At 36.6% G+C, this 19,120-nt stretch overlaps 1 protein-coding gene across 5 annotated transcripts in view; it reads left to right on the forward strand.

Moving 5' to 3' along the window:
* Nucleotides 1-14,283, forward strand: part of ATP9B (ATPase phospholipid transporting 9B (putative)) — a 180,387-nt gene extending 166,104 nt beyond the window's left edge. For 3 of the 5 annotated variants that reach the window (XM_026079781.1, XM_026079782.1, XM_026079783.1), the window contains exons 19-27: nt 230-319; nt 777-921; nt 1,276-1,340; nt 1,789-1,944; nt 2,130-2,194; nt 3,397-3,505; nt 6,448-6,505; nt 7,187-7,390; nt 10,872-14,283. In XM_026079781.1, the coding sequence (XP_025935566.1) occupies nt 230-319; nt 777-921; nt 1,276-1,340; nt 1,789-1,944; nt 2,130-2,194; nt 3,397-3,505; nt 6,448-6,505; nt 7,187-7,390; nt 10,872-11,008 (1,029 nt within the window). In that variant the 3' untranslated portion in view covers nt 11,009-14,283. Of the gene's footprint in view, nt 1-229; nt 320-776; nt 922-1,275; nt 1,341-1,788; nt 1,945-2,129; nt 2,195-3,396; nt 3,506-6,447; nt 6,506-7,186; nt 7,391-10,871 lie in introns of those variants that run through there. The other 2 variants (XM_026079780.1, XR_003255779.1) reach the window with 2 other exon arrangements.
* Nucleotides 14,284-19,120: the final 4,837 nt, after the last annotated feature.

A 19,120-nucleotide genomic window follows, 5' to 3' on the forward strand; every position in this document is an offset into this window, starting at 1 on the left:
AGCCCTGGTTCACTTTGAGGAACCAATTAAGCTGTCTATACAGATTTTTCTTGTTTGAAGATTACTTTTTCCACTCCTTGTAGACACATTCCATGAGCATTGGACATGCATTAGGATAAAACACTAGTTGAATAATCAAGGCTTCCTGGGTTTGATTTTTCAAAATCTGATTTATTTAGGGAGGCTTTTTAAGAATATAACAAAATATTAAAAAAAAAAAATTTTTAAGGTTACCACTCGAGGAGAGGCTCACTTAGAACTAAATGCCTTTAGAAGGAAGCATGACTGTGCCTTGGTGATATCTGGGGACTCACTTGAGGTAAGAGCTTGATTTCTGTCAAATTATATGTATGTGTACCTTTACGTCCAAAAATTAAAATATCAGTGTCTTCATGCACTTAAATCCTTTCCAACATTTGTCCATACTTTAAATTGTTCTTATGGTTACTGTCATTTTTCATTAAGGGCTAATTAGAGGATATGTGTGCTAGACAATCAAATTCTACTGGTTCTCTGGTCTTCTGTATAGTAACAGAATGAAATTTGTATACAATATGACCTAGTACTTTGTCTCTTCAGTTAACCCCGAAGAATGTTAACTAGCCAAAGGGAAGGGAGAGAATGTCAGTTTACAATAAAAAGTCAGGAGACTGAGGGGGTCTCCCAGATGGATGTTGTGCAAGAAAAACTTCATAAGAGATTTTTTTGTGTGTGTGTTAGACTACATGCGGTGTTATTTAATCTTAAAAATACATGTAAAATGTATTTTTCCTTAGGTTTGTCTGAAGTACTATGAGCATGAATTTGTAGAGCTGGCCTGTCAGTGCCCTGCTGTAGTGTGCTGCCGATGTTCTCCCACCCAGAAAGCCCATATCGTGAAGCTGCTCCAACACCACACTGGAAAACGCACGTGTGCAATAGGTAACCGTTGGCACTATCTTCATGTGCAGTAGCTAAAATCTGTAATAAAGTTAAGCAATAGATGGCACCATTGAGAAGCAGTTGAAACAAAGCCAAAGGTGTCTTTATTAACAGCCGGGTATTACATAGCTGAATATTGCAACTGTTTTAAAGTAACAGAAAATACCATTACCTGAGAAAGGTGTGGTGATCTTTTTTTATTCCACAGGAAAAAAGCCTTGGTTGCTGAAGTCATTAGTCATAAACTGTAGATTAACTGTAAGAATTTAAAGGTATATAAGACATTGCTAAAATACTGTAAGGCCACGTGGGTGAAACCTCTGAAGAGCTGAATATTGCAGTGACATTTTCCAGGTGATGGAGGAAATGATGTCAGCATGATCCAAGCAGCCGACTGTGGAATTGGAATTGAAGGCAAGGTAATGTTACCAGGTTCATTGTCAAGTGTGTGACACGTGATAGTATAATAATATGAGATTAGAAGGTTTATTCTTAAACAGTAACTAATTCAATGTTTCTAATTAAAGTATGCTGTAAGATGATAGAAGAAACTTAATCTTTGAACTAATGCCGCCTTTGCTCCTATATCCTCTGCTTTATCTTTTAAAATATAAAACACAAGAAAGGCAGGAAACACTATAGTTATTTTCTGTGTGTATATGCATTTACAGGCAATTAAACTTATTTATTATAGCCACTGCATCCGAAAGCACATACAAAAAATTGCCCTTTGTGTCATGTTGCAGGGATGATTTCTGAAGCAGGAGCAAATTTTACTTTTTAAATAGATTATCATTTAGAATTTTGAAATTTGAACAGCATGTTCTACACTCATTTCATTTTTGGAATATTTTTGTTTTATTCCAGGAGGGAAAACAAGCCTCCCTAGCAGCTGACTTTTCTATCACCCAATTTAAACACATAGGTAGGCTGCTGATGGTACATGGTCGAAACAGTTACAAAAGATCAGCAGCACTTGGTCAATTTGTCATGCATCGAGGCCTTATTATTTCAACTATGCAGGTATTTAAAACTGTTTTCAGAATACTTGAATACCATGGCTCTCTTTGAAGTGTTATGAAATCTTAGTCAAGCTGTATTGTTAATTTTTTTCTTATTGTAATGTTTTGTATGTAGAATTATATTAAATATATATTTTACTGATGACTAAATAATATTTTTTTGTGTTGTTTGTTTGTTTGTTTTAGGCTGTATTTTCATCAGTCTTCTATTTTGCATCTGTTCCCTTGTACCAAGGATTCCTAATGGTAGGGTAAGTTTAAATTAACAGCTATGGTATCTGGTAATAGTTGTATAAAACACTTTTTTTTTTTTTTTTTTTAATGCCTTGTAGTTGGTTTTGGCCTTATTTCTCGTATATTTATCATTGATACGCTAACAAGACCTGGAACGAGTCTAGAAAGAAAAAGTCAGACTCAGGTTGGCTATGCACTGCCTGTGGGGAAACATCATTTTAAGTTCTCTGGGAAGAGGGATCTGGTTAGCTTCAGTAGAAGGTATTGTATAGCCTTTAAGACATATGGGGTGAAAACAATGGAGGAAATCTTATAAATCAGTTTCAGCTGTTACACTGATTGCTATACAACCCTCAGTGAGAATCCCACGTTCTTCTGACTGTTAAAAACAGAGCTGAAGCTACTGGCTACGAAATTTCCTCTGAAAGGGCACTGCACCAAGTCTGCTCCATATGCTTCCGTTTTGCTGAATGTATGCAGAATTAGAAGCACCCTGGTCTTGTTGCAAAGCTGCTTTAGTAATACAGTTCCCCCAAGTCATCCAGCTGAGGTATATGCCTGTATTCATGCCTGGCCCTGTTCTCTTCCCCTTCTATCCTAACAGCTTCTTTTTATACTTCTTGTTTTACTTTATTTTAACAATAGCAACTTTAATCATAGCCAAATTAAGGTCTGATTACAACCAGCACTGCAGAGGCAAAGAGTAAATTCTTGTAAATAGTCGTGCTAGCCCCTAGGAAAGCACGTACTATGTGGCCTGCAAATATACAGCTGGCACGTGCATACTAAAATTCAGAGCCACTTGCTGAGCTGTTAAGACCTTTTCTCATCCACTTATACCATGATGTCAGGAACTTGTTTTTTCTTTAGTTTTCTTGGCATCTTTTGTGAATGAATTTAAATGCTAGGTCTTAGAACTGGTTGTAAAAATGCATAGCAAGTATGGTAACAGACAATAAGGTTGACTGATATATGCAGAAGAAAGAAATGCATTTATTATTTTCAAAATGCATAAAAGCTCAGTAACTTCTCACAATTGGCAGCTCTCATAAGCCCAAGACCAGACTGCATTTGCAAAGCTATATTGGTAAGCCACCTCAGTACTGGGTGGAAGAACCAGTTTAACTCCATTATTTTTGAAAGAATAACTGAACTCAATAGATCAGTTTGACATTTTTCTACTATGCAATTTTAATTTATGTGCTTTCCCTACACTTAGGTATGCAACCATATATACTATGTTTCCAGTCTTCTCCCTAGTATTGGATCAGGATGTGAAACCAGAAATGGCATTGCTATATCCAGAACTTTATAAGGATCTCACGAAGGTATGAATGTCCTTGGTGCTCAGATATGAACATGTGTTCAAATCTCTGGTGTCCAAAGATATCATAACTGTAAATTCTTGCAATCATTTTCTTAAGGTATTCCAGGCAAGACAGATGCAAAACTAATGTAATGCAGACTCCTGTGTTATAAAAATAATCCACAAGACCAAATGTTTTGCTCAGCTTTATTAATATAGCTGTTAATAAGTCAACAATGGCTGGACTAAAATAATTCAAACATGAAAGTATATTGATATAAAAGTTGCTTTCAATCTGGCTGCAGCATCTCTGATGTGGAGGTTTTTTAAGCTTACTCTTTCACAACTCCTTTTCCTTTTTAACTGGTATATTAATTTGTAGATTTATATTTTCCTATCCCACAGAAATCACTACTGACCTTTCCAAAAGCAGGCTGACTTTGTTTAAAAAAATGTATACATATGTGTGTGTGTATATGTAAAATATAATAAATAAGGGCCATTGATAACCAAAATGTCTTAACTGAATTGTCTGTAGTTACTGCTTTCTTTGTTTGCACACATCTGCAAACAGTAGAAGTGTATCATTTCTTTGCCCACAAAAGTGAATCAAATCTCAAGATTTTTGTTTTCATAAGCTGTTTTAAAAATGCTTCTGCTCCTTTTTAAACTGTGGTCCCAGAACAGTTGCAATCCAAGGTAAAACCAAAAAGAAAGCCTTTCTAGACACTTTAGATTCTTTGAAGACATGTTTAAAAACTCAGAAGCAGACTTGAGTAGAAGAGGGACCAAATTTTCCAGAGCTTTGTAATTTGAATTTTATTAAATTAGCCATTAGCTATGTTAGTCTGTGAGATCTTTTCTGGGAGATCTTGATTCTATTTCTCCTCTTCAGAACCTTTAAATGGTTCTTTATATGTCTATGAGACTTAAGCCTATGACTAATCCCAAGAAAGCTTGGCCTCACAGCTGCTAAAAGTAGTACCTTGCCTGTGGAAACCTGCTGATGGGACCTGGAAGTATCATATTTCCAAAGACAGAAATTAACCTGTACTCTGAAAGTGCCTGGGATGGGTAGATGAATACAGACTAAGTTTTTGTTTAGGCTTAAATGACAGTTCTTGGAAAAATTCAAATGATTTTACTTTCTTGGCTTAGATTGTACCTGTATGAATCTTAGATAAGTAGAACCCAATCCTCTTCAGAAGAAAAAGAATTGGGAATGTGGAGAAACTGGGGAGTGCTGTTCAGTGTATTGTTCTGGGGCAAAAGATGATTATGGAACAATTATGGATGAGTAGTACAAAAAGTTATTTATGTGCTTTACACAAGCTACATTTGACTTCACTATTACCATGTGATCTTATTTTGGATGTTTATTATAAGAACTTGTGATCATGCAGCATTAGTGAACTATGTTAGTGAACACTATGAAGCATATTTTCAGCACATCCCTTTTCAAATTATGGGCTCTAAATGCAAATCTCTACCAATGCTATTCAGCTAGTGTTACTCAAACACACATTGACATGGGCTAGAATGGCATTCCTAGGGCTTGTTTTCTTTTCTGGGCTATGCTAGTGCTGAAAAAGCTCTTTGGAGTTTAAAAGAAAAAAGGTATATTGCCACAAGTCATTGACACACTTTCTCTGTTGCAGGAACAGGAGAAAATAAGCAAAGTTCAGAAAAGCAGGTGTGGTCACATACCCTGGAGGACACAGTGATTCAGTATTGCTGTTACTGTGTCTCCTATGGAGTTATAGCTAGGAATACAGAGATGAAAACTGAAAAGGAAGTACCAGCAAGAGGGCTCCCTACTTCTGTCTGAAAATGGTTCACTGCCTTATGTGCAGCATTTGCTAGATGCTCAGGAGTGTATTTACCCTTTGTAGTTTCATAAAAGTGAACCAAAACTCTTATTTCACAAATCTCATTAATTAGGAGCTGTGGTGTAAGGTGGAAGCAGTGCCCAGTACTCAAAGGAAAATAAGTAGACACTCACAGAGGGAGTGGGAAAAAAAAAAAGTAATGTTTCTTTTTCCCTTGTACCAGAAATTTTTCCTATTTAATATGTCACCAGCATTCTAGACTACATTCAGAATTAGGAAAATGCCTTTAGCAGCTCATCATTAACTGTATGTATCCAGAAAATGTGAAGTATTTCACTTCATCTATAGTGAAGTAATAGAGCAAGTTAATTAATCACTTTCTACAGCTGCAATGTTTCTGAAGCACATTTCTTTGCAATGGTCTGATTCTCACCTATTCTGGCATGATCATTTCTTCTGTGATAAAATGGCTGCTTTCTTTGCCATCTTTTCCTTTTAAATGCTTATCTCTGACTCTGCTGCAGTTCTAATGTATTTCATCAATACTTTCACAGGGTGCAAGGATCATATGCACATGTGCAACAATTATTGATTTATGCATATGATTCAAACTATAGTTTATTTACTATCACAATAGGATGACAATATTTGGTAACAGCTACTTACAGAAATCTTAAAATAGTGGTCATGTTAATTCTACAAATGCAGATAGCTTATCTGATATTCAGAAGTGACTAGTAAAAACAGTTTTGCTTGAGGTTTAGGTCAGTAGGTACAGAATGTTATTTTTCTTGATGAATACATTTGAATAAGGAGATAAAAACATTTTAAATTAAAAAATAATAATTTCATTGTAATTATCCATCTGAAAAATAGCTATAGCATTGCAAGCTCAAATTTAGATTTTTCTATTTAAGGCCTTAACTGTCCTACCCCAGATTTTGGCTTCATGTGATTTCTACACAAGTTTGTAATGATGAATCATAAAAACAAGTAGAACCTTTTTAGCCTATATCAATTGAAGGAGTGCTTACGTACTTATATATTTGTGTCTCTAGTGCCTAGCTACTTAAAAATATATGAATCAAGTAGGTTTTTTAAATTGTGTTTAACTATCCTCTCTCATTTGCCTTAGGGAAGATCTTTGTCGTTTAAGACCTTCCTCATCTGGGTTTTAATCAGTATTTACCAAGGTAGGAGAGATTCTTAATTTTACTGAACTGAGAATTTTTTGTCTGCTATTAACAGTATTGTTTTTCAGCTGCAGGTTGAATTCCCAAAGCTTAACATTTCATCAACAGTTATATATATTGCTTTCTGTTTATCTCGTAAATCGATATTCCTGTAGTGTGCCAGGCCTATTCACAATGCAGTGTGGGTTGGTGTTTTTATTGGTGCATGTCGCMTAAAAAAGGACATGTTTTTAATTAAATGCTAATGCGGAAAAATTTTAATGAGTGCTTATCACATTGCATACGCTTACACAGTAGTTTTCTTTCATGGAATGACAGAAGTACTGTTGAAGAAATCTGAATTATGTAATCAGTTAAAAGTAATTACACTTTCAACGATCTCTCATTTATTTGTAGCACTAGACAAAATGAGGTTAATTAACGGTTCATCAGATATATTGTACTAAAAAGGTGTTTAATTCTAATAGTTTTATTTCTTTACTGTTTGACTTCYGTTGTTCTGTTTCACCCACAAAGTACAGTATGACTGCTATTCTCTTACAAAGTTCAGTGTTGTTACCTTATAAAAATTAAGAGAAAGCTTTCATAATAAGCAATAAAATGTTCAGTGTGCAGTTGTGGAAGATGGTACACTAAAATTTCATTGCACTGTATATTTTTAACTTTGTGTGCCTTTTCTAGGTGGTATTCTGATGTATGGAGCCCTGCTGCTTTTTGAATCTGAATTTGTACATGTTGTTGCCATTTCCTTCACTGCCCTAATCTTGACTGAGCTCTTGATGGTTGCACTGACCATACGAACATGGCACTGGTTAATGGTGGTGGCTGAATTCCTCAGTCTTGGCTGCTATGTGGCCTCTCTTGCATTTCTAAATGAATACTTTGGTGAGTAATAGTAAAAGTATTTTGGCAAAGAACTGTGCTTTATGACTTACTGTCTTACTGTTTTTCTCATTTGGCATTATGAGTGTTACGCTTTGTGAAATACAGCTTTCTCCATAAGGAATATGACTACAACTTGAAACTAGACTTATTTCCTGTTGGGTTAAAATGTTTTCTTGTCCTGTTTTCTCAGGATTTGACAGATTTTTTTTTCCTGTTAATATGATTTATCTAGGTGATAAACTTTACTCAAGCCATACATGTTTTCCCTCCTTCTCTGTCTGATCTTCCAGCAGCAATCCAAACTGCTTATCTTAAATTGGCTTTGAGATTTGCACTACTGAAATGGATATGATTTAATAAAAATTAATCTTCAGGATTCTTCAGGATCTTTCACCAAGTTGATAAACTATTTTGTTTGCTCCAAGGAACCAGACCAAGTGGATCTCATTAGATCTAACCCAAAAGCTTAAAAGAGCTTACATATCGCTTAATTAGAGAGTGTGGCAGAAGGCTATTAGGATATTTTATTTAAGAAACATTCAATTTCATAATTATATTAAGCTTATATTAAGTTTTGCTTTGTTTGAAATTGCAGTATGTCATACTGTCTTATGGTTCTAATTGTTCATAAAAGAACTCTATTCTTAGTTCACAAGATAAAAGGAGGGAGCAAATTTTAACTGCAAGTCGTAACAGTCAAGGATCTGAGCATCAAAATAAACTCTGGCCGACTGCACTAAGACTTTTTTTTTAAATCAAGTTATCCTTCAGTGAAATGGGTATCTCAGCCATAGTGTGATTTTTACAGATGTAATTTACAGAAACATATAGAACAATTTTGATTATGCCTCACAAGGAATAGAATCCAGCTCCTCCCCTATGTTCTCCAGGAACTGATGAGCAAACTGCTCTTCTTAAATTATCACTTCTTATAATAAAATTAAATGTTACATGCTAGTTTCTAGGACTCTGAGTTCTGCTTTCACTCACTCATGTCCCATGTATTCAATGCTAGGGAAGTGTTATTACACTATATATTTTTTTTTATAAACAGTAAATGCTTCAATGCCTGTCTCAGGTGTTTTGTTACTTTCCAGATTTCAGGAGAGTCTAATTTTAGTGAAAAAACAAGCCTGCTGGTTTTGATACTTGTATTACGCATTCCTTCAGGTTTTCCAGAGTTTCCTTTCTCTCTGGTTTTGTTTCTCTGACACTGATATACAGAGAGTTTAATAGAGAGTATTGGGTTGATTCCTGAATCTCCGCACTCAGATTGCAAATGAAAGGAACAAGCAAGAACAGGTACAAGTACTCTCTTTGGTCCAAGCTTCCAGTAACTTCTCATAAAACAGAATTTGCTGCTTCACCTCTGTAAGTCTTCAGTATTGGTAACGGCCAGTCCCTGCATCCTTTGTAGGTATTGCTCAGTGAGAACAGCGGTGTTCACAGATGTGTGAAAACATGGAGACCGTCCATTTCTCAAAAACCTTCCTGTAAAGGGGAGTGCGTTGTTATCTCCATGTGTTTGCTAGTCAAGTCTGACCAAATGAATAACAAAACAGTTACCTGGTTTCTTACGGCTTGCGGATTTGACTTCTGTATTTTTCATCTTCACTGAAGAGTATTTTAAAGGCACTAAAAAGGCTGCAATTGCATGGACTGTTGTAGAGGCATATTGTACTGTGTATTGTTTACTAGCCGATCTGAGAAAACATGTTTGTTAGGCTCGCTTCTGCTTAATGCTTTACTCTTACTTAATCTGTCAAATTATAATTTTGTGTGTGTGGAGAGCCTCTTTTGTATATGCAAAGTAATATAAACCTAAGTGATGGACCTTTGCAATTCAGGGTCTAGAAAAACTTCCTTGTATCAGGGAAAATAATCCAGTCCAATAGTGGCTTGATTTTACAGGCAAATAAACTATTTCTTTCTATAATTTCACTTCTTTTGAACAACATCATCAGCTCTCAAAAGAAATGATACCATGAGTATGACAACTCAGATTAGGAAGACGAATGCTTCGTACTACCCCACATCTCTGACTCATGGAAGTAAATCATTTTTTTAGGTTTTTATTTGAGTTAATTGCATAGAATGGCCTGCTTAGACACATCCCTAAGACATGTTATATAGTCTTTTAGTATGTCAAAGCCGTTTTAGGCAAAAACTGTATACCAAATTTAAATACTGAAATCTAATATACAAAGTATGTATTAATGAGCAGAATTGGAGCAGTAAAGCATTTCTTTTACTGCATCTTTCTGAAGTGAATTTTCATTGATGTCTAAAGCTTTGAGTTCTAATTAGGTTGCTTATACAGTAAATTATACTGTGAAGTCAAGAGATGTACGAAAACTGGCTACTTACATTTTTAAAACATGATCACATATAGTATCTTTCTATTTTCAAAATGTTGTTTTGCTTTATCTGTAATTTGAGATAATTCAGATCCTCATATGAGAGGTGATAATATTTCAGTTAAGGCTAACATCTTTCTCATTGCCTTTTTGTGTAGCTAATCTTCTGCCTGATTTTTTTCATGTAACTTTCCTATTTTCTATAAATCTATCCCTTCATTTTCCTTTTCCTTCTTTATGAAACAGGTATAGGCAGAGTGTCTTTTGGAGCTTTCTTAGGTAGGTCGAGTTTAACTTTTCTTGAAGATCAAAAAAAAATCTTTGAAAATTTATTGAATAGTAATTCATTCAATATATACAATTGTAAATAATAGAAAAGCAGAGAAAATTATTCTTTGGATTATCTGGGTTCTGGGATCTTTTCATGATATTTAACTTCAATCTGACCATTGTAAATATGGTCAGAAAATTTCAGCAGCAAGTGTAGGACATTACCATCCTCTTTAATGTTTTTCAGAAAAAACAGCTTTCGGCTGTGGTTCATGGCAATATAACTAAAATAAGTAAATTAAATTAATTTTCTCTTAATTTTGAGGATATATTTTAATCTCTAAAGTTTTAAGAAACATTCAGCTTAGTTATTGTGCCTGTTTCACACAAAAATAAACAATCTGAATGTGGAATAAGGCATCTAATATGGTAGCAGAATTTCTAATTGGGAGCTTGTATTATAGTGGGTAAAAAAAATTCTTAGTTGTAGAAATATAAATAAGCTGGCTTACCTTTTAATATGAAAAAGTCATGCTATTACACTGAGATCCTGTTTCTCCTAAAATTTTGTGTTGCAAAGCAGTTTAAAGAGCATAAAGGGACAATGAAGTCCCTGTCTAGAAAAAATAGATTAGTCAGTCGACAAAAATAAAATGCTAAGCTTGACTGTCTCTCTTTGTGTTCCAAATAACCAGTTGTTTGTTTGTTTATTTATTTATTTTAATTTTTTTTGCATGGTCTTAAACAATGGCATAAGCAAACAATTAAGTGAGATTTATTGACTTTGCACCATGGAAGTCCCAGCTTCCATGTTATCAGCTCCCATTATTTATTTTCCTTTTTTATTTCTGCAGATGTTGCCTTTATCACAACTGTGACCTTCCTGTGGAAAGTGTCAGCAATCACTGTTGTAAGCTGTCTTCCACTTTACATTCTCAAGTACTTGAAGCGCAAATTTTCTCCTCCAAGTTACTCCAAGCTTACCTCGTAAAAGTGAACATATTCCTATGGTTTTTCACACATGCCAGTCTACATATTGCACATTCACTGTGCTTTTGTGTCTATAGATTTATGGTGGACTAACAAAATAAAAGTCAAAAGTAATAGAGTGAATGGAGCACAAAAAGAGGAAACAGCTGACAGATACTATAACAGAGAAGTACACTAATAAGACTACCAGAAATAAACTACATTTTCTTCATGTTGTTTTTTTTTTACTTTCAGTCGCTATGATTATAAAATAAAATTGAATTTTCTTTGAGTTGACAATGCTTCTGAATGATTTCATTGCTACTGTAAAGGAATTTTTCCTATTGCACTAATCTTCTGCAAGTTGAACTGAAAGCTGCTTTAATTATTACATAACTTCCTAATGAATTCAAGTCCTTTCCTTTAATGTTTATATATAGAAAAGTTCATTCCTCCATACTTACTGTAACAAACCTAGTAGCTGTAAATGCCATTGTCTGTATTAGCTGCTAAATATTATTCATCATCAGACATTGATTAATATGCACTATTTGAATTATGTACAGATGTCTGCATAGCACAGTATTACTTTAGGAGCTGTTGTCCTTTTCTGTACTCTCCATTTCTGGCATCAGTAAATATAACAGATCTGTGATGTTGACAGCAGTTCTTTAAATGCACATTAAAGCCAGGTTGCACAAAATCTGTTCAAAAAATTAAATGATAAAAAATTTCTGTACATAATTCCACTGCACCTTTTGATTTGTACAGAATATCAAAGACATGGCTGCTCAGTAAATATGTTTAAAAATTCTTATTCATTTTGTATTTGTAAAACTGCAAATAGTGTCAAAGTACATTTCTATATATCAGAAGTCCAGTAAATCTTGTATTAGCTAATATGTTTAAATTGCCTTGTAATCTGTTTACTTAGGTTACTCAGGTAAAAGGAAACAAGATGAACACATGAGCATTATGGTAGGAGAATCTATCATCTTCTAAATTGTAAATGTTATGTTTTTATAACTCAGTTTGTCAGGTACAAACTTGCTTAAAAAATATCAAACAGTTTTTGCTTGTTGTAAGCTGTCAGAGCTAGGTGTCTTCACTGAGTTATAACACTTTACAACAGTTGAATGTTTGTCCCAGAAAGTGATATTCTCCGATCTGATACAATCTGAAGGATCCAAATCTTAGATACTGTACTGGGATAAAGGATATATTACTTTAATTTCCCATTCTGATATAAATTTGCTTTCTCAAGAAGTATATATAACAAATTAGGCATAGTCTGTTAATTGGTGGAAAGGAAAGGCATAATTATCCATGCTTTATTTATTATATATTTATATATGTGTTTTTAAGCACTTAATACAGATGTCACTTTTAAGTTTGACTGTATGCCTTTACAGCATAATTCTTTGTTTAGTCTCTTACGGCTTTTCCCTTATACCATTATTATATTGGATGAGTCATATATATAATGAGAAACATAACTACTTCCTGGGAGAGCAGAGGGAACTGCTGCGGAGCTATTTGGACTACACTCCACTCCATTAATTTTGTTTTGGAAGTTTTTCTTACTAGCTGTTTATCTGCTTTTTATTTTTAAAATTTTCATTCCTCATTATAAAAGCAATAAAGCCTAGTTTCTACCAAATATTATTAATGACACATGTATTGAACTATAGTAGTGTTTCTTTTAATTGTTTAACGTTGCAGTAATGAGACTAGTTTGCTCTGCCCCTCTGCAAGCTCACTTCTGTAAAATCCCCACAAGATGTCACTATTCTTTTGTACTAGCAGAAGCGTTTCTTCATTTTAGGTAGTTTTTTGCAAGGTATCATTCGTTTATATTTTTAGCTTAATCCTGTGATCTCCTTTGTTGCTGATTTGCTTTAATTTTCTGTTTTTCCCAGTAAGTGGTAATTTCTTTGGACCAATTAATGTACTTAATAGGCATGCTAACTAAGAAAAGTCAACAGTGTGCAGTTCTGAGATGTTAATGAAGTTTTCTTCAGACCTTTTTGTCTTATTGGCTGTGAACTCACAACCGTATGGGTAAGATTCAGTGGGTAAGCAAGCGTTTAAAGAGAACTGGTCATCCTTCATCTAAACACCCCATCTTTGACATTAGCCAGAAAATGAGAAAAATCAGAAATCAAATTAGCAATATGAAAGAGATATTACTATCTTAATACAGCTGTATGAGATAGTCATATCCATGTGTACGGAATTTATAGTGTACATACTAATCTTCAGCATTAAAACTGTGAGGTTAATGTGATGGCAAATGTATAGATCCTACACGCAGATACAAGGCTTTCAGAAGTGGGGTCAATTCTCTAGAGTGCCTGCTTAGAGCATTTTCAGGATACAGCAAAGGTCTAGTTTCAGCTAGCACTTTATTTTGAACACTGTGCAGAAGTCTGACTCAGGTGACTTACCTTGCTTTTGAGGGTCAGTCAGTGCAAAACTATCTATACCAGGAGAGTTTGTTTTATATTCATTCATGTCACTCAGCCACAGCCCCATAATGGGGTAGCATTACCTTACCACAGTGGTTTACAGGTAGCAGTATCAACACCGAATTTAAGCATTGTAATATGATATCTTTGAATAGAAAGCTTTAATGTATCATGGATTTGAGTACAAAGTAAATTAAGTACCATTGCAATGCCTGGCTCTCCAAAGAGAATAGGATGGTAACAGGTCTGGTATGCAGGTGAATAAATGATTTCTTGAGAATCTCATTCTGTTGTCAGTTCACATCAGTATATATCAGGAATAAGTCTGTGGAACCATATCAGCATACATAAACAGAGATTTAAGCCTTGAATCTGCAAGTTACACCCATAAGGACCTTAGTTTTATTTGGTATTAAATAAATGTTTACTTTTGTGAGCTGCTATATCCTTTTTTTGTTGTTGTTGGAATGGTAATCATCAATTTGAAAACATATTTAGAAAACAGTTTCAGAATTGGGATAGAAAGAGCGAGATGTGAACAGGAAATACTTCTTCACTAAAATAACATATTTGACGATATCAATCTGTTTAGACCATGTTAATAAGCTTATGAGCTAAACCTTGTCTGGACTTCCTGTGTATTTTGTTGGGAGAACGCAGGAGGAGAGAAGAGATCCTGCAAACATGAGTACTGATAATGATATGCCATTTCTTCTGACACTATTCTAAACTGATGTGTTCCTGTAACTGCTGGAAAACATTTTACTGAAGAAAGTATTAGTTTGCAAATGGAAGCCAAAAATGGAAGCCTTGCATACTTAACATTAAATCTGTGGCGCTTTTCCATGAATGTGAGTGTTTACAGCAGTGTTTTTATGTTCCAGCTGAGCTTTTTGACACATACCATCAAAGTTCAACTGTGTGATGTCTTCCACTTTCTTCCTAAAATTTCTCATAGTGGTTGTCCAAACACATGCCCTTGCTTTTGTATGTACACATGAAGTGTGTGTTATTTTGATTGAAGGCATCCACTTGAGCCAGCCTGTGCTGTAAATGTCCCCTTACCGTGTATCTGTAAAATAGTATGGGCCTAACCATTTTTCAGTCTCCTTTCAAAACACCTCTGCAAGAGGGAACTCTGCAATCGGGAACAGTTTCAGACTGGATACCAGTTCTACAAGTATTTAAGCAAGAATTTTAATATTCAACCATGTAGTTAGACAACTGTTAGTCATGGAGGTCAACCTCTATAGACAAGGAGGAGATAGTTTCCTTATATACTGCTCTTACTGAGCAGTTTGTATGCATTAGAGAGTAGACCTAAGCAGTGTAGTCCCTGTACTCCTTTGCAACCATATTGCTGTGTCAAGGCATTCAAATTACGTTGAGGAAGAACTAGCCTCAGCTTTTCTGCTGGTGAACTAGACAGTGCGTTCCTAGGATCATCCTCCAGCTCCACATGAACATGAACCTCAGCCTGTGCCAGCATGCAGTGCACTGGTGGCTTCCTTCTCAAACGTCGCCAGAGTTTGAGGCTGTTTGTGCCTGATCACCTTTATGCCTGCGTATTGCCAACATGAATGATGGTGAGTCAGGTCTGGGGAAGGGCTCACTGTTTAACTGACATTACAGGCATTCCTAAGAGCCTTTGCAGATGTGCTGTTAAAGTTTCTCTGATGTGACCTCTTTTTCCCACTGTCACAGAGCTCTATCCCTGGGTTTTATATTGGCAAGAGAACATGAAGGAGGTTTGCATCTGCTTTGCACTTGCATCCCTTCATGTTCAAAGGTATTAATGTGGCTCCAACAGCCCCTGCAGGCCAAAGGAATTTAACTTAGAGTTTGTGTAAACTGACAGCAGCGTCTGGGCAGACAGTGTCCCTTGAAAAGTGTCGGCTACAGAAGGCCAAGTGGCCGTTCTGCTCACGCTACTGATGCAGAACCTGCTTTTGTAGGTCCTGCTTTGCCTGGCGTCCATTCCAGCTTTAGCTTAGGTGAAGTTTCTCCTTATTTTTGCCAGTTAGAGCAAAGAATTTGGCCAGCAGTCTCTTATTACACTTCATTTAATAACCTTTCTGTATCTAGGCTGTTATTATTATAACTCAATTGAAACTTGAAGGCAATCAAAAAAGCCCTTCAATGTTAGCCCCCTGTAGGGAGGCAAATCAGTACAAGTGAACAAAGACAACACAGATCGAACATTATATGTAAACAAACAGGAGGCACAATATCTTTAACACTGTGTTAAAAAGCATAGGAATTTCTTTTGTAAACAAAACACACTTAAAGTGAGATACTTCCCAACAAGTATTAACTACCCAGCAGATGCCCTCAGCAGGGTTCACAGCTGTTACTGTGAGTGGGAATTTGCTCAGCCAATTACCAACACAATCTTTCTCAAATAGGGAATCGCACTGAAAGACCCATTTGCTACTCCATCAACCAAAAACATAGTTTCGATCAAGAGGTTTTAAAGCAGAGGTTGTGCAAACTGATGCCTTGAACAGCCTAATGAGAGAGAGCACTTTGCAGTTGCGTGTTCTCAAATTCTTTATTCTTCCATTCCTGACCAGGTTTTAGCAAAACTGCAGCTGAGATTCCTCCTTATTGTAGTCCCCTCTTGCCCTCCAGCATCCTTTCAATTTTAGATTGTGATCTGTGACGCTGAACCTCAACTTGGCTAGGAAAAGGCTGGTTCTAGGAACACTTAGTTTTTTTGCATTACTGAGTTCTAAGAAAGGTCATCTGCTTCAAGAAGAGGTGACATTATTTTCCAGAGCTGCTAAGTGTGATAAGTATTTATGGCCTGGCCTTTATTCCTCTAGCAGCAAACTAACAAGGTTTGTTTCCTTTTCTATGGAGAAAAGTACCAATGATTACAAGGACTTTGGTTACAGTATTCCTGTAGCTTTAAGCAAGCGGTACACAAAATAGACCATCGAAATTCTTATTTGTGGAACTACTTTCCATTGTTTCTCTATAATGTACACATTTAGTTTTTCCCTGGTCCCTCTGTGTTTTGTGGTGTTTCGCTCTGGGTTCCAAGCATGAATTTGATTTTGCAAAGTAAACACACATTGTGTGGAAGCAAATTATAGATAACTACTTCAAAAGGCTGTTGAAAATTAATTCCTGGCCATTTGGGCTTGGAGGGTGGGGGTGCTAATGGATGTTTTCTGAGTCAACCTAAAAGGGCTAAGAGCATCCCCATATGTTATGTATTTATGATGATCATCTATTGCCTATTTGAAGGAAAGATCTGAGAATTCTCCATCAAGATGCTCCCCTGGGGAAAACCTCTGTGTCACATGTGCTCAGTAGACGAAAATGAGCTGTTGTCTCCCCTACATGTAATCACTGGCTGCTGCCTTCTTTTGCCATTGAATTCCAAGTTTGCCTGCAAGAACAACACTGCTATACACGCACTTGTGTTTCCACCCATGGGCTCTGGCTCCCAAAGTACCTTGTCCTTTTGTCAGGATATTGATTCTTCCATATGATAGTCCTTTGAATAGAATTGCTTATCTTGATCCCAGCCAACTGGAGTTTAACCTAGCTGTAGGAGGTAAGTTTTCTGAGTGTTAGAGGCAAGATAGGTAACACAGATGTGGTCTAGTATGTACTTACCCCTATCCAAATGCAACCAAAGCAATCCTATTGGCAATCCAAAAAATGTCACCTGCTGCTCACAATAACTTAGGTTTGTGATGCCCTTAACTTGTGCAGATTAAGAGAAAAAATAAAAAAAGAAGTGGAAATCCTACCAAAAAAAAAGCCATTTGATAACATTTTCAGAAAATAAGTTTGCCTAAAGAGTGTTTTAAGTTTATGCATATCCCAAGGGAGTAGAACTACTGAGGGAAATCGTTTGTTACAACCAAACTCAGGCACACGAGCCTGAAAGAAACAAACTCAAATGGTCTAAATACTATACCTTTTTGACTAGCTCTACTATCAAGTCTGCCCCTGCTTATGTTATAAGACTGTACATAGACATTTTTCCTAAATCAGAAACAGAGTATGCTCTGCCAGCATTGTCAAACAGAATCCCCACAAATTTGCCTGTTGCAGCACTGCATAGGCATTGTCACGTTATCTTTAGAATAGCAACTGTATAAACGCGTCTTAGCATTTTGGTCCAGCTGCACCCACTCGCATGTCAAGAGACATAGGTGTAAGTAGTCCCTAGCCACAGAACTTTTCCTGTTGTTGAAACAATCAGGTGCTACGTAAACAGGTTTGTAATGCTGGATTGGAAGCAGGGCAAAGAAAAATAAGCTATCTCTATGTAGCCTGAAGCAGATTTCTTTTGACAGGGAGCGGGAAGAAAGCCAAGTTGCTAGTCACATAAGCACACTGCTAGCGTACCATCTGTCCAAAAGCAATTACTTGGAAATGGCAGGTGAGGTGGGAGAAAGAGGTTATACCTCAGTGGTAATGCAGAGCCAGCTGGAGTCACTGATCTACTCAATAGGGCGAGTCTCTCTTCTTGACATGCAGGTAACTCATTCTGCCATTTCAGACATATGAGCATGGTGAGTGATGGAATTCACTGCTGGAGAATTGGGGAAAGGCTTATTAAAGGAAAGCCCGTCATACAGGCAGCTCTGTCAGGGTACGGGGGCTGTGATGGTGGAAACTGCAGTGCTTCACATGGCTTCTGACCAGCCCCAGGAAATGCTTTCAGAAGCAAAAGGCTGGGGGAGGAAAAAGAAGCATGTGGGAAAACTTAATTTTGCTCTTGACACACAGCAAAAAAATCCCCCCAAAATACTGCATTGCCCCATGTGGTGGAAAATCAAAAATTTTCTATGCCTCTGTATCAGTTCAGCTCTCCACAGCTTCCACCTCAGGTTTGCCAATGTGGAAAGAAAGGATTTACTACTTGGAGGCACTGAATTCCTGCTCTCTTTGGTTACCTTGTACCTTACTACTTAACTCTCAGCCATGGTTAGCAGAGGGAGCAAGCAACTCCTAATCCAGTGGAAAGAAATCTTGCCGTTGCTTGCAGTTATGGTGGAAGAACCCTCAGCCAAGTCCATGCAGTTTGTCTGCGTGCTCCTGCGCTACCCAACACTCAGCATGGAGGTGCAGTCCCCTAAGCGCAACATGCTGCTTTGACCCAAGCAGAAGCCAAACCCAGCACTCATAGCATGCCACCTGGAGCCACCCTGGGCACACTGCGAGGTCTCCCTTGTGAGCTGGACTTACTGCAAGATGTCTAGATCATTTCACTGCCCCTAGACATTCCTTGGCACCTTCTACTGTTTCTACTTCTTTGTTCTCCTGCTCTCTGAGTAATCTGGGTGTCTACATCCTCTTTGAAATTGCAGCCTGCTGATCTGGTAGCTGTTGACTCAAGCATAGTCATATCTGCATGTGGGTCAGCGTTGGTGACTATAGTCAAGACTTAATTTTATTTTTATTGTATTTATTTTTAAAGATGGAACACAAAAATTCCATAAGAGAGAGACTCATCTGATGATCATGTGAAGACAGTGACTGAGCAGCTGCTTGTGGATGATTTTTGGGGGGAGCTGAATTCAGCACATGCACTGCCCATTCAGTCGCTGCAGAAATTTTGGAAGGGAGGGCATCAGGTAAAGAGCCCTCTAGCAGCTTGGGGAAAAACAAAAAACAAATGCCTCTCTATAGCCTTCTTGTTA

The sequence above is a fragment of the Apteryx rowi genome, unplaced genomic scaffold, assembly GCF_003343035.1.
Source record: "Apteryx rowi isolate R43461 unplaced genomic scaffold, aptRow1 scaffold_50, whole genome shotgun sequence".
NCBI classification, from domain to species: Eukaryota; Metazoa; Chordata; class Aves; order Apterygiformes; family Apterygidae; genus Apteryx; species Apteryx rowi.